We start from the raw sequence: 23,999 nt of genomic DNA on the forward strand, positions 1-23,999 counted from the left end.
CTAATAAAAATAAATAAAGAAGATTGTGCTTTTTTAAGACATTGCTTTCCTAGTCTGGGTATATGTGTGTGTGTGTGCTTGTTTGTGTGTGTAATATGTCCATGTGTATTTGCACATATGTGTGAGGGTATATGCATAGAGGCCAGACAGGGGTGTTGGGCATCATACTCTATTACTCTTCACCATATTTCCCGTGTTTTGACCAGGCAGACAGTCTGCTAGTCCCAGGAATCCTTCTGTCTCTACATAAACCTCCTATTAGAGACTCAAGAGAAAGTATTCCTTACTAGCTATACTGGTGTCAGGACAAGAGCTCAGTTCTTCAGGGTTGTGCAACAAGCATTTTAACCATGAATATCTCTCCAGTCACTAAATTATAATAGTTTCAGTAAAGTGCTATATGTTTAATGTCTCATATCCTGACTTTGTTCTAGATAGGTTTTTGGTATTGCTCTTCTGTTTATGTTTATATGTCCAGAAATAATACTAAAATACAAAAAAAAAAAAACCCCACCCATGCAATGACAAAAGTTTCCATCTGTAGATGCCTGTAGCAAATATCAAATTACAAAGTTTAACTTTAACGGTTAATTTTAAGAGCTGAGGTATTCCTATTCATATTTCAATATAATTTAGGAATAGCTCTTCTGATATTATTTGAGAAATAAGTCATTAAAATGGATAGTAAAAATAGTGTTATAATCTTAATAAGCCTAGTTAATACTTATAACGATCATACCACATGATGCTATCCTAGAAATTCCAATCACGTTTTGAAACAAACCATGCTAATGTTCGCCACTCCAGTCAGTCCTTACTGGATATTTTTATATATAATTTAATACGTTTACTTGGAAATTACATGTTCATTAGAATTATTTAGGTCCTTTTTATGTTATGGTTCTTGAATTTATTTTATGAGGTGCTGGGTTTCCCCAAACATTTCACTTCTAGGAACTGTTTTACTATGTCTGCTCACTCTGTTAATCAGAGCAGCCCCAGCAACGACGTTTCATAATTAGGCACAGAAAAGATCACAGCTACTTTTAGCAGTCTCTAAATGACCTAGGGGAAATTATTTTTCAGCTGTATCGTTAATGTCAACCTACTAACTTGGAAATTTAACTGCATCTTATTCTTGTTTAAAATTATCAATAAAGAAACCAGTTGCATCCTGAGGGTCTATTCTCATTTACAGTTTTAATTATTCAAACAGAAATACAGTGGCATAAAATGCTCATGTTGATGTCTGTATTGCCATTTCCTAAACAATATTTTTAAAATATTAATGTTAGTAATTGGTGATGGACATTTAAAAGTGTATATACAATTAAGGTAAAAATAAAATCAATCACCTATCACAATATATTCATCTGAGGAATAATGATAATAAGGAGATATAATATAATTATCATTATTAAGCTATAATTTTACTTTTAATGTAGCAGGGATAATAAATATGTAATATTTCAAAGTTAGAAATTCAGAGAAATATGGTTGATGTAGTCAAGTTCATCTCCAATAACTATCTAACAAGGGAGGTAAAACGGGCAGAGGTCTGTTTTTCTTGAAAGATACAGAAGTCATGGGGCAGGAAATTGTCCAAATACAGGTGGTTTTAAGAGATCGGATAAAAAATGAAGCAAATATCCACTTTAAACTTCACAGCATTCTGGCCTAACCACTCACCATGACTGACTTAGAGATGATGATTGAGAAAAGTTCTGTCAAAGGGAAAAGTGTGTGGCCCATGTGTAAACACTCGCCTATCATGCAAAATGCTCCATACGCATCCATGCACACAAAAAAAAGCACTCATGAATGTACACGCACATACACATGTTGTATTGCGTGCAGCGTAAGTCATTTCTGGTGTAGGTGGTACAGTTCTAGCCTGAGAGAGTCAAGCATCAGTTTAGGGCTCATGAAACAATTACCAGGTGGAAATTTTTTATCCCCATTCATGGTATTTCAGCCCACAGAGCCTCTCCAACCTGACCAGCGACCAGTCACATGACATTCTCACTACTTGTTGATTTTGTACTTTCCACTTGACTGTTCCACACAGAAGGCCTTCCCTTCTTTCCTCTGTCTTAAAGTTTGTGTGCTTTCTCTTCATTAAAACACTAATAAATGAGTGTGAGCAGTATAATTAAATTCATACTTCATGTATGGAAAGAGATTCCTTATGATCTCATAAGCACAGCTATAACTATTTAAGGATTTAAGATAAAGTTAGTAAAATGTCTCAAACTCCATTTAATTAATTTTGTTCATTTCCTGTGGAACAGCATTTTGAGCGTGTGTGTGTGTGTGTGTGTGTGTGTGTGTGTGTGTGTGTGCGCACGCGCCATATGCAAACAGTACCTACAAAAGCCAGAGAGCCTCATATAGCCTTAATCTGGGAGTTCGATAGTTGAGAGGCCACCTTGTGTGTGCAGGAAATGAAATGTTGGTCCTCTAAAAGAGAAACCAGTGTTCAAAACCACTGAAGCATCTTTCTAGTTTAATATTTTAATGTATGAATTCATACATAAATTCATCAAAAGATTTATTGAAACTACAAGTATTTTCATAGAAATATAATTTACATCTAATAGTAAGTGCAGGCAAAAAAATTGGTATTTGATTTAAAGAAATTGGCAATCAGACTATCATAAATTTTCTAATGTTGATTAAACTATTTTAATCAGGTATGAAGCATATTATTCATACTTCATACACATAATATCAATATCTTTAAGAATGTGATGGCTTCTGAAGCTAAAGACAACCATAGTGATAAACACTTTTAACTGTTTATAAAATAGAGCTCTGAAGGAGCAAATTACTTGACTTAACTGACATAATTAGCAGTCCGCCTGACATCAGTACAATGGCTCTCCATATGATGTCTGATGATTTTTTTTCTCCACTAATTACACTTCATCAGACTATGCTTTGATGAGCTAGCTAAAGCATTCTAATTACTAAAGAACATTTACCAGAAGGATTTACACTAAAACAAGCTTGGTCGTCTCACATCACAAGACTGTTGACATTGTTACACAGCAGTGTCAGCAACTTGAAATTCTTATATAGAAAACGTTGAGAATATGCCATCTACACACAAATATTCACTTATAAATATTTACATTAAATACTGAGGTTTTGAAGGTAAATCATGTTTTCATAAAAACATAAGTAATAATTAATATTTCATACGTGCATAATTGTATATTATCCTTAATGATTATTGAATAGCAGGATATGTGCATAGATTATAAAATTTGATTTACATTGTCATCTATATATCAACACAAGCATTTGTCTTGCTCAGTAAAAACCATGAATGACTGACTATTTTTGAGAAGAGGAGAAGCTAATTTCAATTGTCATGCTTACTTACGCACACAGGATGGGAGCTGACCAGACCAATTGTGATCCTGTTGACATATCCTCACAGAAGAACCAATCAGACGAAAACCAGGGTTACACTGATACACAACTGTGTCTCTATATCCATAATTTTCTCCAATGACTTGACCATTCACAATGAGTTCTGGAATTCCACAGTGACCCGCTGAAATTTGACAAAAGTGGGTTTTAATAATGTGACTGATTGCTTTATTTGTGATTTATATACATAATTAGCTTTATTAAATATTTCATGAAATATGAAATGAAATATATTCACACAGTATGAAAAAACATAAAGGTAACTAAGACACATTCTGAAAAACATCAAGGATTTAAAAATTGAAAAATATCACCTAGTGGAATGATTTTAAAAAATATAGAGTATTTTGATATATAAAAATTAATATCTAACTAGTATAACTTTGAATAAAGAATAAAACAATGTTAAAGAAGAAAATTTATTATCTCAACACTCCCAATGTGATTCTGTAGCTTTAGTATTTAAATATATTTATTACCTGCACATCCTAACCACTCTACACTGACTATAATTCCATTCTGGTTTATATATTCTAATTAGAAAACAAAGTGTTATATAAGCATTATGTTTTACTATTTAATTTTGACTTTAAAAATAGGAAAATAAACAACCAAATAATGAAGATAGATTGAAGCTCTGAGCACAGCAACTACCATTTGTTAGAAAGAGTATGGATTTTAGAGAAGAGCAGACTACTGACATTTTCCTAAACTAGTATGATTCCTAACTGATTTCTAAATACTTGCAACACCCACAGCTCTTGCCTCTTATCAAATACATTTCTTTTTGAAGCAGATCAAGATCATTGCAGTAAACAAAAAGTTCAAAATCCAGATAACAGCTGATTTGCAGTGCTAAGCCCCCAATTGGAACATAAACATCACAACCTTACACACAAAGCTCAGGGAACATTGCAGAAGAAGGGACAGAAAGAGTGTAAGAGCCAAAGAGCCTAGAAAATTGCTGTGATAATGTGTTTTCTATATATAATGAGGAAACTACACCCTTGAAATCTAAAGAGCATGGCAATCTAAGCAAGACCTGAAAAGTGATACCTCCATATGACATGCCGTTATGGATTGGAAAAATTTCATAGGGAGCCAATCTTAGATGAAAAATTACAAGTAATTAACTACCAAGGAAAGAAATATTAGTCATCTTCAGAGATAAGCCCCTTAATTGGATATCTAATAGTAAGTGATTACCCATTAAAAAATGTACATATGTACAACACTAAATGCAGCTGGAGAGACCTCAGTAGGAGAAGATTCATCTAACCTTGCAGAAACTTAATGCATTACAATAGGAGGATGATACCCAGGGGTACCTCCACCTTCACAGAGGAGAAATGAAGGGTGGGATGGGGAGGCACTGTGTTAGAGGGGACATGGAGAGGGCAGTGATTAGGATGTAAAATGAATAAATAATTAATCAATGAAAAATTGCAGCCAAACAGGTGTATTTATATCTATGTATATGTATCTCTTCATGTATAACAAGAATAAGTAAAAGAGCCCATGAATATGAGAAAGAATGGGTAAATGGGAGGTTGATTGCAGGGTTGCAGCAAATGGTGTAATGTTTTAATTAAAAATAAAAGTAAGATACAAAGGACTTCCCCAGAAGGGAAAAATAAACTTAATCTTACCTCATAATAAATGCACTAACACTTTATAAGCACATACATAACATATTAAACTAGAAAACTCCTAGGAAAAAAACCTGGTGTAAAGTATTTTTTGATTAGTGGTACGGGAAGAAGGAAGAGATTCTCTTAGCCAAAATCATCCAATAACAAAAAAAAAAAGATAGTAGATAAATCAAAGTATGACTTTAAACAGTTGAAAACTTATGCTCATCAAAAGTTCTTATTAAGAAATGAAGAAACAAATCACAGACTGAAAGAAATACTCATAAATACTATTGAAATAACCAGAAATGATTAAGAACTGTAATTCATATTAAAATGTGTCTAAATATAAAAGAATCTATCATACCACAAAGGAAAATCAGAAAATAAAAAAATATAATTCAACAGAATAAAAGCAGAAGGAGATGTTAGAGGTAGAAACAGTGCCACCATTTAATCTTAGCAAAGGAAAATCAGAAAATAGAGAAAAACGTCAGTACAATTTTGCTAGACATCAAAAATCACAAAAATAATACGTGCTGAACTGGGTTAAAAAACTTTAGAGGAATTTCATTTCTGGGCACTTATAGTCATGAATATATATTCTGTCAAAAATATTTTTACTGAATATAATTTAACACAAATAGCTCCAGACTAGACAAAGATGACTTCCAGTAAAGCCTACTTGCAAAGTACCCTATTTTTAAAGAAAATTCAGAGCAGGAATTGAAACAACTAATTCACATACCTAAAACATTAAATTGGAATCAGATTAGAGAAGCCTTCTTGAATTCAGAACTTTACTTACATAAATTTCTATAATATGAAGAACTCGCATATAGTGTTAAAAGTCTGTTATTGTCTCGGTTTGATAGGGAAGAAGGCAAGTGATTATAGCATAACATTAAGAAACTTTTTGAACCATTAGCAAAAGTCTATTTTCATAATTTCATTGGTAAAATTCATACAACAATGCATGTAATACATACACACACATACACACACACACACAAATACACACATACAAACATACATACACACATACACATACACATTGTGCATGAAGACAGTCTCATTGTAGAACTATATATAGTAGAGGCTTTATTGTTGACATTTAATATAAGCCCAAAATGATGATGTTAAGAGGATTCCCAACAATGTAATCCTACATATTTGTGTGTGTGTGAAATTACATGTATAATATAATTATAATTATAATTTCTAGGAGAAATACTCATAAAGTACAATGATCAAAATCATAATCAGAATTGATTAAGAATTGTAATTCATATTAAAATGTGTTTAAATATAAAATAATCTATCATACCACAAAGGAAAATCAGAAAATAGAGAAAAACAGGAGATGTTGAAGGTAGAATTGGTGCCACTATTTAATCTTAGCAATCTGGAGACAGAGGTGGATAGATTTATATAGAACAACTCTTATCTCAAAACAACAACAACAACAAAAACAAAAAAAAAAAGGTGCAAATGAAAACAAAAAAGCAAGAACCATACACAAATACAGATGTCTTGTTAATAATACAGAAGCTAAGATGTTTAATGTTTCTTTACAAGTTATTATCACAAGTTGTTGCAAACAATTTAATCATAATCAGAATTGCCAAGATCAAAAACTCAAGTGACAGCACATGTTGGCAAGGATGTGGAGAAAGGGGAATGAATACTCCTCCACTGCTGGTGGGATTGCAAACTTCTAAAACCACTATGAAAATCAATCTGGTGGTTTCTCAGAAAATTGGAAAGAGTTCTACTTGAAGACCCAACTACACCATTCCTGTAGGTATACCTAGAAGATGGCCACCATACCATGAGGACAAGTGCTATTTTCATAGCAGCCTTATTTGTAATAGCTAGAAGCTGGAAACAACACAGATGTCCCTCAGCCAAAGAATAGATTTTAAAAACTGTGGTTCATTTACAAGTGTAATACTATTTGGCTATTAAAAACAAAGACATCATGAATTTGCACACAAATGGATGGAAGTAAAATCACATCATCTTGAGTGAGATAACCCAGACCCAAAAGGACATGCATAAAAATGTAGAGAAAAAATTGGAGCAGAGACTGAAGGAAAGGCCTTCCATTGACGGGCCCAAATTGGGTGGGCCCAAATTGGGAAGCATACGATGTACAGATACCATCCCATGTGCAGGCACCATACCCTGACACTATTACTGATCCCATGTTGTGCTTGCATACAGAAGCCTAGCATGGCTGTCCTCTGAGAGACTACCAGCAGATGATTGAGACAGATGCAGATAATTACAGCCAACCATTGGACTGAAGTCCGGAAACCTATGGAAGAGTTAGAGGAAGGACTGGAGGAGCTGATGGGAATTGTAACTCCCTGGGAAGATCACCAATAGCAACTAGCCCAGTTCCCTCAGAGATCCCAGGGTCTAATCCTCCAACCAGAATATACCTGGACTGTTCTGTCACCCCTGGCACATATACATGTAGCTGAGAACTGGCTTGTCTGGACTCAGTGGGAGAGGATGTACTTAATCCTGTAGAATCTTGATGCCCAGGGAAAGAGGATGATGGTGGAGATGAGGTGACGGTGGAAGTATGAGGGAGCACCTTCTCATAAGCAAGTGGGATGGGAAATGGAGTGAAGAACTCGGGGAGCAGGGATGAAGAAGGGAAGCAACTTTTGCAAAGTATATAAATAATTTAATAGAAAAAGCATTGAAACATAGATGAATATATGGTACAAGAGTCTGACAAAGGGTCAGTTTTATAATGAATTAGAGACATGTAAGCATCTGCTGTTAACTGTTCCTACAATTAAGAAACACACAAAAATCACTGAGATATAGGAAATGAAAACCACTGTATCCCATTAAATAATCAGAAGAATATTCTATTGGCCCAACTATGCCAAGGGGTTCTGTGTCAAACGGTAAGCTGAGAGTGAATCAATCCTTATGGTCAATTTCTAATGCAAGACTGTAGGAACATTGTTTGGAACCCTTCCATTACCAGCATCATTCTTGGTTTATATTAAATGTCAAGAATATAGCCTTTACCTTATAAAGTTCTACAACAAGATTGTCATCACAGACTCTAAAGTATGGTTTGTTCACAAATATTTTTTCAATACATTTTCCAAGGAAAACTGTTAGAGTGTATTGTGGTGTCAAATCCATATACTATCACAAAATAGCAAATAAAATACAATAAATGTTAACTTTATTGTATAATTATAAAATATATTACAAACAAGTCATTTAATTTATAAATATACTAAAGATTCTGGACTTCAAATCAGTTAAATAAAAGTACTTCAGGAAATATTATAATATTTTTCTGTTCACGTAATTACTTATTAATGTACTAAGATTGGATCTGTTCACATTTTTTACTAGATACTAATGAATGAGCCCTTGCATATGAAGAAACTATTTTACAGTTAGAGCTGTTAAATGTTTAGCTCAAACTAAACCTTTTATATTTCAAATAATGGATTCATGTAAACATTTTTTTCAAAGTTAATAAATGTAGAGTATGGTAACAAATAATAAACTCTTGTACCATCATACTTAAATAGCATTTTTAAAAAGTATAAATTTTGAATCAGTTTAGAAATTAATACATAAAATATCTAAAATATCAACAGGTGAACAAATAATCATTACAAACATTTCAGTATTAATGTTCATTTTCATTAGAGACCTGTCTGCTCCGGACAGCTTCCTATGTTAAATTCTAAGAAGAAATTGAGCATCCTTGGAGTTACTCCAGTTGTGGTGAGACAGCCACTAGGCAAGAATTGCCACTTTCCTTCTACAGACAAATTACTGTCCAGAATAGGACACACTTGCAGAATAGTCGACTGATTATATCTGCCTAGACAGAGTAATCAGCCCTTAATAATTCTGCAGCACTAAGGTCTGTCAGATGATCCTGGGCCAGAAGGCAGAAGAACAGATGCTCCAACGTTTTGAAGTAGAGCGAGTGTCCAGGTGTTCAGAGGTCTCTATAAATTGGCTAAGTTTTAGAAGCTATGCTTTGTGCTTCCCACAATTATAGTCAACTCAGTCATTCTGGATTTCTGATGGGGTTGAAAACTTATAGCTATTTACTTTGAGAGAAAAGATCTGAGTGTATGGTCATCAGCTGACATTCATCCTAAAGCCAAGGAAAAAGCCAGGTTCAGAACTAAGTGTTTTAGTTAGGATAGATGACAGAGGTGCTGGTTAGTCAACAAAAGGATGGACTGGGTATTAGGACTATCTTGTACCTCACTGGTACAAATAGGCATAATTATGCTCTAATTGTATTTTGAGAGAAAAGTTTCCTTTTAACAGGAAGGGTGATGTGTAGGAGGAGCTAAGGTGGGAGGAGTACTGAGAGGAAGAAAAGGAGTAAGAAGAGGAGAAGAAGAAGGATAGGAGAAGCTAGGTGATGAAAGAGAGATCGAGGGGGGAGACAGGGAAGCAGATGTTCATGTATCTCCACCAGTCAAAGATAGTTGATATATCTAGGTTGGGTAGTGGGTTACACCTCTGATTGAACAATACCAAACTTATAAAGCCTATGATTAACATTTCTTAAAAAAATGTATAAATGCAAAAAGGAAAAGGGGGCATGGGATAGGGGTTTTCTAAGGGGGGGGGAATGGGGAAACGGGATGGTATCTGAAGTGTAAATGAAAGATCTAATAAAAAAAAAGGAAAAAAAAGTATAAATTTTGAATCAGTTTAGAAATTAATACATAAAATATCTAAAATATCAACAGGTGAACAAATAATCATTACCACTTAAATTATTTGGATAAATAAAATGAGCATAAATCATAGAAATCTCTTGATATCAACAAAGTGACTGAAGCTTTTCAAAGTGGGTGTGATGTAAAAACTATATTATTCCTTCCATGATAAAAGAAAAGGAACTGTTTGTTTTTTTGATTGATTAATTCTCAGATTTTTCTCACCTCTAAGGGTGAGAAAAAAAAATCCTGTTGCCTAAAATCATCTTCAAAAACTATAACATAGTGGTTTTAATAGACTATTTTTAAACATGTTGTACTTTATAAATTAAAAGAAGATAAAGACTGAAATCTAGAGAACTGACTGTAGCTTAGAATGAAGTGGCTGGTGTTAATCTAGTTTGTAAATTTTCAGTAATTAGTTATAACTCTTTTCTTTTCACCAGAGAAAGAATGTTTCTCCATAAAGTTACTAAAGATTCTTGATAGAAATACTAGCTGAATGATGTCAAGGGTTAAAAGTTTTCTACCATAAGACAGGTTAGCAATAAACCTCTTCTGTTTTTTAACCCTTTGTAAATAAATCAAAGTTGTCACCTCATATCAGGAAATAAGGTGGCTTTCCTTTTGTGTGTGCTGGTTGGGAGGGAAAAATAAATTGAGTTAAAAACCTGTACCTAGACATCTGGTTTCTGATCCGCTCCACAGACCAGAGGAAAGGCATTCTCGTACAGCAGAACCCACAAGCATGAATCCCGAATCACATGTGAAGATGGCAGTGGAGCCATAGGAAGTTTGAGTTCCAATCTTATTTCCATTTGGAGGTGTTGGTAATTCTCCACAGGAGATAACTACAAACAAAAAGTAAATATGCATGAGACATGGTTTAAATGCACCTGTTAAAAACAGCATGTTGCTTACACTTTGAGCTATCTTTAATTTTATTTTCTTACATATGAAAATGGCATTTGTAAAATAAGTTTGAATGTGAGAGAAAAGAAAAAGGACATGATAAAGTTTAATATTTATTCTTTATTATTGGAAGAAGTATAGCCTATTTGTCCAAATCTTCCTTTAACTTTGGAGATTGAACAATGAGTATGAATTAGAAGCTATTATAGTATTTAGAACACTTGTTTTATTATAATTATTTCCTAACCTTATTATCTTGTAATACATGTCAACCAAAATCTCCTTTGGTTAACCAAAAACTTATAACCAAAACTTATAAGAAAATGTTACCCACATATACCTCTATATATGCCAGATGGTTAACAATCATAGTATACAGCTAGTTAACAATCATAGTATCATTGGACTGTTTATTTACTTATAAAATATGAGTGATTGTGCTTTATTTTATGCCATAAATGTCTTTTGTATTCAGGATAAAAGGATAAATTTTAATCTATATGTCTTCTGAAACAAAGTAACAAATAAGTAAAGGAAGTTGAGAAGAACTTCAATTGAATGTCCTTTATTAAGTTAGGTTGTTTTTACTAGACCCAGACCACTTTTTAAAAATATATATACAAATACACTGATAGTTTTTAATTTATTAAATAACATTGTAGTTTCATGAGAATCTGTATACAGCTGCTATTTCATATATATCATGATATTAAATCATCTCAACAACTTTACAAAAGTATGATAGTTTCTTATTTAGAAAATTGAAGATCAGAAAACATTGTGTTTAGCTTGTCTGAGTTAAAGACCATTTTTGTATTTACATACTGTGTGGCTTATTTGTAATAACGTATTATTCATTTTCATTTAAAAAATTAAAATATAAAAGACTAAAAACACTGGCAGAAAGTATTATGTAAACTATCAATAGAAATATAATTTAGTTGCTAAAATAAGGTTTTTTTCATCCATACCACATAAGTTAATTTCATTTATAGTATTTGCTAAACATAATTAGTGAGCTTTAAACTGTAATGTAAATTACTTTATTTATACCATAATGTTACTTGTTATGATGATTCACATCTCAAGTTCGGAAACTCGGAAGCCCATTTGGGGCAAGGACTTTTGAGGACAGGCTAGGAAACATGTGAATCTCCCATCTCAAAGTATCATGCTCAAGGGTAGACAGAAACATTCTCATCTTTTCATGGGTGTGCTTTTAAAAAGAAGTAATGCAAGACCTGAAATCTCCAAGAAGAACTTCTGAAACAATGTGAGCATCCTGAGTACTTACTTTGGCAGTATGGTCTTTCAGTTCTCCAACTCCAGGTACCATTAGGAAGGCATTCAATAGAAGCAGGACCAAGTCCATGATAACCAGGATCACAGCTGAAAACCACCTTAGTTTTGTATTCATAATGTGATCCATTCACAATTCTCCATCTTCCATGTTCCAAGGTAAAGGAATTGATACTTGGACATGTAACAACTGTAAAATACAAACAACAATATAGATGCTAGCAAGGCAAGTACCACCCCAGTACCTAAGAAGAGCTAGAATGTAGATTCTTTATGCTACCATTACTTCAGTTAATTCTCTATTACGCACTCCTAAGTAATGCTTGTTCATATTTGTCCATTAATCATTAATTATATCTGGTTCCTAACAAACTGTTGGAAGTTCTCTGAATTAATGAGTTATTTCACAATTCAGATAATATGTATGTATGTATGTATGTATGTATGTATGTAGATCTCTCCACCTAGAATCCCAGTTACTTCACTATCTGTCTTTCTTTATTATTAAAATGTTTATTGAAGAACTTAGTTTCATAAAATGTGTTTGATCAGAGTGGTCTTTGTGAACAAGAACTATAGTACCAATGTTTGTTCATTGAAAAGTTAATTAAGATATATAAAAGCAATATTAGGTATCTTTTAAAGAATATACATAATGGAACTATTTAAATAAAATAATGAGATTCAAGTGTCAGTAATAATTGTGATGAGAAATAGAGGAAATAAAAATATTACTTAAATCATCACTTTCATCTAAATAATTTTCAATTATAATTATATATTGATTAGTATACTCTGATAGTAATAAAAGTAGTGGAAAATTCTAAAGGTAAGAAAAAATATACTAAGTAAAGTCAAAGTTATGGATCATCTTAGCATCACTGTTTGCTCTTATAAACTTAGAGCTTGGTTTACTGAAATAGAAAATCATTAACACATAGTTTTAAAGGTTTCACATACAGTGAATTTATTAATAAATACTATTTTGCATAAAAACTTAGTTCCATAAAAATACAAATATCACATTTGATACCTTTATGTATTTTGGAATTTGTAAAATTGAACAAAATGCCTGTTTCCTGTCCTTCATTTTTTGATAACACAACACAGATCAATTAACTTTTATTTTTATTTTAGGACATTTCAGGAATTAACTTTTAAAATTAATACATAAAAGTTTAAGTCATATAACATACTAATTGCAAACTCTTGACTAATTTCCATGAATGTACATACCAACACAGCGAGGGGTCTTATTATGATTACTCCATGTTCCATCTGACTGGCAGGTGGCGGTGGTGAGTTCCTTGGATGACAGCCTATACCCATCATTGCAGAAGTAGGTAACTCGAGTTCCAACCAAGTAGTCGGTCGTAAGTATTCCTCCATTAGTTGGGGCTTTAGGAATCCCACAGGAAATTGCTACAATACACATACACAATTAAGGAAACAAAAAATAAAAAATGTCTTTAGGAAATCTATAAATCCCAAACATGAAGAATTGTTTGCAATATTATCAAGTTTCCAAAAGAAACTTACAGTAAATCACAAAAAGAGCTCTTAAGAACTGTACATTTGCTCTGGACAGTGGCGGCACACGCCTTTAATCCCAGCACTTGGGAAGCAGAGGCAGGCATATTTCTGAGTTCGAGGCCAGCCTGGTCTACAGAGTGAGTTCCTGGACATCCAGGGCAGACAGAGAAACCCTGTCTCAAAACACACACACACACACACACACACACACACACACACACACACACACACTGTATATTAGGAATACTTTATTTTAAACTAATAAGAACTAAATGGTGACCCTATATGCTGTTCTTGCTTTTTTTCTTAGATTTTTGTCATCACATATTTGGTGTTAGCATTCATAAAGACTATGTGGGAATCCAAGTCAGGTAAAGAATGTTCTGTCTAATGTTCAGTGTATGACACTGAGCTACATTGCCTAATTGGATTTAATTAATAAATAATAAACATTATTAAGGAACCCAAAATTCTAATTGATATTTTGTGCAGAAAACAAACAAACAAAAAAAAGGTTAATTTTACTGAAGAAAATTCTTTTGACATAGGTCCAGTCACAATGTGTGATACTGTTGTGCACATGGAATTTGTTTGATACATATTAGGACAAGATTTGTTCTCTAAAACATACCTAGTGTCTCTGTCAATTTTAATTTAAATGCTTTGTTATGAACTATGATATGCTTTACTAAGGTGAGCATTAGTTTTTCTATGTTATGTTGTTCACGTGGATTTATATTGTCACAGTTAATTATATTTACATATTTATTTCACTTCATATAATTTTAAAATACTATGTAAAAATTCTGTATACTGATGCAAATCCATGTTTGCTGAACACTTGTACTGCATTTCTCATATGATTAACTGTCCTATAGTTACTTTACCCCATGTCTGACAGCATTTGAAACCATAAATAAAATAAGATTGTTTTATCAAGCCAGAAACACTTTGATCTATGATGGTGTCCTGTCTGCAAGATATGCTAGTATAATGATGGGCCAAAGCTTGTGAGAGTAACTGTCCTATGTATGATTTTATACAAAGTCCATTCCATGAGATGGAATCCATACCCAAAACTGATTGGGTTACCAAAAACTTGAGATTAGAGAGCCTAAAAATATACTGTAAAATCAACTAGAAAATATCATCCTGAGTGAGGTAACCCAATCACAAAAGAACACACATGGTATTTACTCACTGATAAACGGAGATTAGCCCAAAAATTTGAAACAACAAAGATTCAACTACCAGACGACATGAAGCTCATGAAGAAGAAAGAACAAGTGAGGATGCCTAGGTCTTTCTTAGAAGGAGTAACTAAATACCCAAGGGAGCAAATATGGAGACAAAGTGTGGGTCAGAATTTGAAGGGGGGGTTGTAGGGAGACCATTCCATCTGGGTATTCATTCCATGGGCAGTCACCAAAAATAGACGCTGATAGGGATGTCAGGATGGGAAAGCTGACAGCAGCCTGATAAGGCTGTCTCCTTAGAGGTCTCCCAGAGTCAGACATACCCAGAGACAGATACCCACAGCTATCCATTAATCTGATCAAAGGTTCCCAATGGAGGAGTTAGAGAGTAAATTGAAGGAAACTTAAGGGCTGGCGGCCCCATGAGGAGAGCAACAATACCAACCAGCCAGAGCTCCCCAGGGTCTAAGCCACCAGCCTAGGAGTACATATAGAGAGACACATGACTCCAGCAGTATATGTAGGGGAGGATGGTCTTGTTGGGCATAGGTGGGAGGTCAATGGTACCCTAAAGGTCAATGGTACCCAAAGGTCAATGGTACCCTAAAGGCTGAGCACTGGGGGGGGGAATCTGAGGGTGGGGAGGGGGGCTGGGCGTAGGTGGATAAACACCTTCATAGAAGCAGGAGGAGGGGGGATGGGATAAGGGGTTCCTGGGTGGTGGGGGAAATATGGTAAGGGGATAAAATTTGAAATGTAAATATTATATCCAATAAAAGAGGGGAAAAAATAGAAAAGCAGGTAGAACCAACATTCTTAATAAAATGTCAGCCCTCTTTAAAAAAAAAAAAACTATCTTGATACTAAAATTTGTTTTGAGAATTGTATATTGCAGAATGATCAGCCTTGGTGTATCTACTCAACAAGCAAGCTGGGCAGACCTGCTCAAACCTCTGAGGTCCGGGAATTCCATCTGGAGGCAGCGAAGACACAGCATCACAGGATTGTCAATTTGCTCTCCCCCCCCTCACTCCTCTTCTAATATCTCAACGCCCATAATCAGCTTGAAGAAGCTAATGAAGAGTCAGTGCCCCTATTCCCTGGGCTTGGGGACTAAGGTGGTAAATGTTGGGCTGTCTCTCTAGGGAAAAGTAGTGGTTTTGTCGGAATAGAGAGAATTAGCTAGGGTTTATTGCATAGCCATAACCCATTAGTAGAAATCTGTATAATTAATATCAAGATGAAGATATAAATTCTTAAATGGTACCAATTTACTTTGTTTACAAATTTTAAGGTTTTCATTGGCATGAGCTTCTTAGTGATATAAAAGTGAGACGAATATTGTTACTCTCATAGGCATTGTACCAGTATAACACATTTAGGAATACAAAGCTTAGACCCAGTCCTTCTTTAACTTTTTTTAACTGATTTGAGATGGTCAACCTGTGAGTTAAGGGACTATAGCAAATTCATGACTTGGAGTTTATTATAAGGGTGTTCTCTATGTTTTATGTAGAAATAGCTGAGTGGAGTTAACAGGCAACAGTCCAGATTACCTTACATGGATAGCTGGTTTTCAAAACATCAGAAATCCTTAGAATTCACATGACAAACATTTCTGTATTAATGTTCATTTTCATTAGAGACCTGTCTGCTCCGGACAGCTTCCTATATTGAATTCTAAGAAGAAATTGAGCATCCTTGGAGTTACTCCAGTTGTGGTGAGACAGCCACTAGGCAAGAATTGCCACTTTCCTTCTACAGACAAATTACTGTCCAGAAAAGGACACACTTGCAGAATAGTCGACTGATTATATCTGCCTAGACAGAGTAATCAGCCCTTAATAATTCTGCAGCACTAAGGTCTGTCAGAAGATCCTGGGCCAGAAGGCAGAAGAACAGATGCTCAAACATTACTTCTCTAAAAAAGAAAGAAAGAAAGAAAGAAAGAAAGAAAGAAAGAAAGAAAGAAAGAAAGAAAGAAAGAAAGAAAGAAAGTTGCAGTCATAATAAGAGTGCTTCCTCCTGCAGCAGTAAGCAACAAGTACAGAGAACTGCAGCCAGTCATTAAGTAGACTAGAGAGACTTTGGAACACTCAACTATAAATTCAGTATCTCCATCAAATGCCCTCCTTCAGGGATCAGGGAACCCTGAAGAAGAGGCAGAAAGAGTGCAAAAGCCTTAGAGGGTGGGGTGGAGATGACCAAGGAAACAAGGCCCTCTAGGGACACTCATATGTACTCACATAGTCTGAGGCAGCATGCACAGACCATGTACTAGCCTGCACCACATGGGGTCCTAGAACTAAAAGAAGTGGTAACAGGATTCTATGCTTAAACTCTAATTGATAAACACTTGCAAATGAAAATTGACTTTTCTCTAATGGAATCTCAATGGACAAACAGACTACTTCTCTTAATGGCAGTCCACATGTCCAGCTGTCGATGGCCAAGAAAAAAATTAACTCAATGGCATTGTTGGAGCTTCCTTATCTCATTTTGTTATGTTATGAATTTTTCTTTATTTCTCTTTTTAATTTTATCTTAATATTTTAAAATTTATTTAATTTATAATTTTTATCTTTTCTATGCTTGCCTTTCGGGTCATTTGTGTATATATTTTGGCTTCCTGTTCAGTGTTTTTATGGGACTCCTAAGTGTGTGAATAATAGAGTATCTGTGACTTGTGCTTATTTCTGGGCTTACTTTCTTCTGTTTGTTTTCTCCTATCCTGTTGTTCTTAACACCATTTGCATTTCTTATTGTTGGTTGTGTTAGTTTTATTTTATTTCATTTCATTTTATTTTATTTTATTTTATTTTATTTTATTTTGTTTTGTTTTGTTTTTATCCCTTAGAAGCTTCTTTATTTTCTACTGAGAAAAAGAAAGGGAGTGAATAGGGATTGGAAGGAGGAAACTGGGAGGAGGAGAGGGAGGGGAAACAATAATCAGGATATACTGTCTGTGAAAAATTCTATTTTCAATACAAGGGGAAAATACAATTATTTGTGCTCATTATACCCATTAAGGCATATTAATATATGTATAGTGTTACTCCACTACCAACTGGATTTAGTGTGTATTATCTGCTGTATCTAATTTAGTGCATTACCATAACTATCAAAATAGTTTTTGGATCCTAAAGTAGGTTACATTTAAATAATTCTAGAATTAATTTTTTTTACCATAGCAAAACATAGAAGAAACAGAAATGTGTGTTTCATTTATATTATAAAGGTCATTTCTGTTGATCTATATTTCATTTCTAAATAAACTTGTTCCCTTTTATTTTGTAAAATCCATCATGTGTTTAAATTCCTTATTTATATGAATGAGATATTGTAAACAGAATATAGAGAGTACAACTTAGTCAGATGAACCCAAACCATGTAAAACTGAATGGCAGAAGCAACTCTGTACAATAGTTTGCTTTATTGTAATTTCATGGCCTAAAGATTTTGAATAGAAATGAACACTGAATCAGAAATTTCTGATGTTAGCAATCTCAAAAAATGTTATTATTCTTTCTTTTAATTATAAAATCTTTAAACTACTGTTGTAAAATTAAATGGTACCATGATACCTGTTTCAATCAATATTTATATTTTCTGATATTCATGAGGGAGATTGTAATTTTAATTTTCATTCCTCAATACTTCCTGCTAATAATCATATATATACTGAGTACCTACACTGACAAGCACAGACACATGCTCATGGGTTTATGAAAGAACACATGCCACACATGAACACATACACATATACAGACACACACACACACACACACACACACACACACACACACACACACATTATTGAACCTAGGTCATGGTAAAATAAAAGTAGTTAAAGGTTATGAGTTTCTCACATACTTAGAAAAAATAGTTATATCTTAGAGCTTTAGTATAAAATGCCATAGTCAAATGACTGTACAAATATCTTGTTCACAAATAGCTCATTTTATTTTATATGGTCGTTTGAATGAAAAATGCTCTTCATATACATGTGCTTAGTGCCCAGTTGATGAACTGCTTAAAAGGATGAGAAAGTGTGGCCTTGTTAGAGGAGATGTGTTGCTGGCAATAGGCTTTGAGGTTTCTGAAGCCCATGCCAGGTCCAGTGTCTCGGTTTCTTTGTGCTAACTCACTATTCACTAACAGTAGAGCATATTTCTTTGGGATTCTTGACATATATTGACGTCCAGCTGAGATATGAAGCCTTGGCGACTAAATAATTACTGAACTATTGAAATTTCCATTAGCAGAGAAGAGCCATTAGCAGTTTACATAGACCACAACATGTAAGCTATTCTAATAAATCCATTCTAATCAATCCCACTTTACTAAATTTAATATAATTAATATGTAAAATTCTTAGTATTATATAAATAGTAAGCATCTTATTTTTAAATATTTTATAATTTATACACACACACAAACACACATAGAGGATGTACTCTATGTCCAAGAAAGAGAAAGATTGAATACAACAATGTTTGGGAGAATCATCTCTAAGAGGCTATAACGGTTGCTACTTTACAGAATGACATGAAAGCAGAACTTAATATTGACAGTGACTGGAAAGTCACTTTTCCTTCAGAGTACTTAGTTTAGTAATGGGATGAAGTTATTCAGTTTCTGACACCAATCCCTGTGTGATTGCCAATCAGTGGCTATCCAATCTTTAAAAGAAAAATAATTATTGGAAGTCAAACAAAGAGAGCTAAGGAAATTTTCTATTTATAACTTGCTCATACTGTTTAACTAATACTGAAGTAAGTAAATATCAGGATGTCTAAGATATTGACAGTCAAGAAGAATAGTTCATTTAAGAACACAAACAAGAGTGACATTAAAAGTCTGTGCAATATGAATAGCTCTTCCCAGAGACACCAGTAGAAATACCCAGACAAACAGGTCACTTCTTCAACAAACATATTTTTACAAAATAACTTGAATGTTTTGATAAAAACAATAGATCAGTTTGAACCACAAAATTGAATAATTTTACAATATCAAATCCATTTCTTTTCAATGTTACAACATGCTCATTGTAACAATAAAAAATGTTAAATAAAAAACTATAAAAATTAGTGTAATTCACCATTTGTAAATGTGATAGTATATATCCAAAATTAGTGATATTACAGCATTGACTCTAGAAAGAAACTGAAAACATTCAGAAACTTTAGGACAATTTTCTTTGAAGATAAATTCAGTAATTCAGGGGCCTTCCAATCAGAGGCTCACAAGCACCTGAAACTCCAGGTCCAGCATCATCTAAAGCTACCAATAACTATAAACATCTGTATTAACCTGAACATATACTCACACACACACACATGCACACGCACACGCACACAAACACACATACACACACAAAATTAAACCTAATGAAAAATATAACTAAATTAAGTTTTTTAATTTAAAGTTTATGTAAATATTATAAGTATACATACATGAAATATGTACACATATTTCATAAATATTACATAAATAATTATATGTAATTATAATGTAAAGTTTTAATATCTAAGTATTTTAATATTCATTTAAACTATATATGATTTAAGGTTAGTTCCCATGATAATTATGAGACCTACTATTCCTTTACAAATATTATAGCAGGTTTTTCAGTGAGCTCTCTGTCATATTAAATGATAGTTACTAGTATCATTTATTTATTGAAACTGTTCTTCCTTTTTAAAGTTGGAGATGACAGCATTACTACAGACACCTTTATATTCTGGTTTACATTCGGAGATGATTTATAGTGCATATATGTATATATGCATATGCTTGTATATATAAATGTGTACATACACACATATATGTGTGTATGTAATTTTCATGTTGAGAAAATAAAGTGATGAATTAAATACTTTAAGAAATTTAAATCAAGCAGGGTAGCGATGATGCAAACCTTTAATCCCAAGACTCCAGAGGCAGAGGCTGCAGATAGACCTCAAGAGTTTGAGGCCAGCCTGGTCTACTTAGGGAGTTCAAGGACAGCCAGGACTACACTGAGAAACCTTATCTTGGGAGAGGGAGGAGAATTTTAAGTTTCATGCTATTATTTTATGTAGCTGAAGTTTAGTTTGCCTTTTTTATACTACCTAAATTCAAGAACACCATTACCTTTTCACATAACATCTCCATCAAAAGTTCATTTGTCATTTTGTTATCACAAGATCCAGTATTCAGAATGTTTTGCTTTGTAAGAAAATAAAAATGGGAATGGGCATACATTCCTATTGAACTAGAAAATAAGAGAAAAATAACCAGATAATTATCTAGAATCTTTCTCATAAATTTGATCATTGAGAGCAAAATTTTGTATACTTTGTGCTAAAAAAATCTATATTGACCTTGTCCATTCTTAATATTATCCTTCTACACAATAAGTCAATTTCTATAATTTTATCACTACGAAGAAACTGGTAAGTTTGTTGCTAACCTCTGTATTTAAGTATAAACTTGTGGCTTTATCATTTAACACCAAGATAAATTGTCAAATTTTGTATGTCTCACAATCAGTTGTACGTTTTTATTCCTGATTTTCAGGGAAGGCTCTATGATGTGCCTTTTCTTTCAACATACTTCATATAGTTAATTAATTAATTATTGTATTTATTTACATCCTTAATATTTCCCCCTCCATCCTGTTCCCCCCCCCCAGGCTTATTCCCCATCCCCCATCCCCTTTGTCTCTAAGAGAGTTTCCCTCCCCCCCCATTCCCCTTTCCTGGGGCATCAAGTGTCTACTAGATTAAGAGTATCCTCTCCCACTGAGGCCACACAAGGCAGTCTTCTGCTAAATATGTGTAGCCATAGGGGGTGGGGAGGGGCACCGCTTGTTTTTAAATTTGTATATTTAATATTGTATATTTTGTGATTAATGTAAAAAATGTATGCTTAAGTTGTATTAATGCATGTTTCTATTTTGGGCTAAGGTACTTCACCTTGGCAGGCAGGGACGGGTGCATCCCATGAATGATATCCATAGGATGATTTTCTGCAAACCGCGCTGCTTTTCCCAACAAGTCGGAACCCTCGGTCACAGGCCCAACGAACCACACTGTTCAGCTGTCCCCCTGTCTGACTGATGATGTATCCATGAGGTGGAGATTCTGGTGTGCTACAGTAGAAGGCTTTGCAAAGAAAAATAAACGCTGCTTAATTAACAGTTAAACATTCCTTATCATCCAAGCTTGTGAACAATTACACAATTAATCAGTTGTTATTTCAATTCAATGACCATTGTACATCAATGACCATTGTACATTTTAATTTCTTTTAAAATGTCTAGTTTCATGGCTTTCAAGGTGTTTAACAATACCTAGTCTCTCTAATACTTTTTATTATCATCTAAAATGTCTCCTGATGTTAAATGCTTTTGGTCACCTATGAATGTTCAAAAGCTCTGGTATTGAGCATTGAATTCAAGAAATTGAATTACCTCTTGTCTGAAGGCCTTGAATGTCATAGCTTGGGAGATATAGTCGAGTCTGTTGTTTACATGCCACCGTGAAGTTGTGTATCATAGTAGGGCATCAATTTCATTTTGACTAGTGTTAAAATGGACTTTCCTACTCCATAAATATCTTTGATATTCTATTACAGTTACCTATATGATTGGTTACTTATAGCATTATAGATATTGTCAATAAAATAAAACATTCTTTTTCCTGAAGTCTGAAATGACAAAAGATAATGTCTGTAGACTTTCCATATACATACTTTAGAGACCATTCAGTATTCATGTTATGGTTAAGTTTGAAAATGTCACTGTCATCTGAGGACATAGAAAGTGAGAGATAAATAGTGATAAATATTGAATTTAGAATATATGTGTCAGTAACTGTCACTTCCAACAGGAAAATGTATGAATTTGCCATGTCAAACAGTTCTTGATAACTAAAAATAATGTTTACTTTAAACTTATATCAAAATTTGCAATAGATGTTAACAAAAATAAAAATTAACTCACAACATAATCAATATATTGCTTATAATTGTTTCATTTGAAAATTTATTTTTTTAAAATAATATAAAATGAAAATTAATACAAATTCAGTGTTTAGGCATAAGAATAATAAAATAAAATTAATATATTCCATATGAATCAAACATTGACTAAATACAAACAATCTTAAGTGTATCTCAAGCATATATGTATGAATGTTCTTTCATCTTCAGACTTGTTAGGATATACATTTTGTAGGAAATTAATAATATGTTAGTTTACTTTTAAGATGTGAAAAAACAATTACAATTTAATTATAATTATCAACTCATTATTTTAAAATAAAAGTAGCAAGGTAGAATTATTTTATCAGAAGATTATATATAAAAATATGCACATATATAAGTGTACAATTTATAATTATTTAAATTAATATAAATGAGCTATTATCTATTCTATACAGTGAAAACCATAAATTGTTCATAACTGAGAATTGTATCAAAGCTATTTACAAGACATTTATAGTTGAAGGGATTCACAATGATCAGCATCCTAGTAAGTATAATTTCAACACTGAAGATATATTCTTCTAGCCCAGACTCATAGCTTTTACTATCTTCTAGGATTAAAATAATGAAAAGAAATATATCCCTCCTATAATGGAGAACAGTATATATTCAAATTCCACCAATTTGCTACCTTTATTTTTAAAATAGTATATCTTATTATGAAAAGGAGGGCATATAAAATGATGTCATCTTGATACTAAAAATATATATTGACATTTTCAGATTCACATGTTTATAATTGTAGTTTTTCAATTGAGCTCAAAAATTTGTCTTTCAATGGTTAGGATACTTTAGTAAGTACTACAAGAGATGGAGATTAACTGTAAAAAGATATCGTTTCTGCCTAAAGTCATTCAATGTTAATTATTTAAGAGATCAGATGATACATATACATTTACTATAACTATTTTCAGAAAGTTAAGGAAAACAAATCTATTGAAAAAAAATCAAACATTCAGTTTGGAGTAATTTATAATTAACTAACTTACAACTAATCTAATTTGTAAATACTATATGGGCTTTCAGTATGAGAAAATATTAATTAAAGGACAGGGTGGAATTATTTCATCACAGATGAAATTGAGGCATAGAGATTATCTCCAATTTTCAAGAAACAACAGTGGAGGATCTGTAAATTTATCAGTATTTTAGAGATTTACAGTTAGATTCTTCTGTCTGTTTTTAGCTTTTCTTATTTTCTATGTGGCAGTGTTTGTCTG

At 33.2% G+C, this 23,999-nt stretch overlaps 1 protein-coding gene across 1 annotated transcript in view; it reads right to left on the minus strand.

Moving 5' to 3' along the window:
* Window positions 1-23,999, minus strand: part of Csmd3 (CUB and Sushi multiple domains 3) — a 942,208-nt gene that overhangs the window by 58,165 nt on the left and 860,044 nt on the right. The window contains 5 exon segments of the mRNA XM_076912208.1: window positions 3,389-3,562; window positions 10,483-10,656; window positions 12,012-12,206; window positions 13,253-13,438; window positions 21,708-21,896. Of these exon segments, the coding sequence (XP_076768323.1) occupies window positions 3,389-3,562; window positions 10,483-10,656; window positions 12,012-12,206; window positions 13,253-13,438; window positions 21,708-21,896 (918 nt within the window).

The sequence above is a fragment of the Arvicanthis niloticus genome, chromosome 13 (assembly GCF_011762505.2).
Source record: "Arvicanthis niloticus isolate mArvNil1 chromosome 13, mArvNil1.pat.X, whole genome shotgun sequence".
Taxonomy (NCBI): domain Eukaryota; kingdom Metazoa; phylum Chordata; class Mammalia; order Rodentia; family Muridae; genus Arvicanthis; species Arvicanthis niloticus.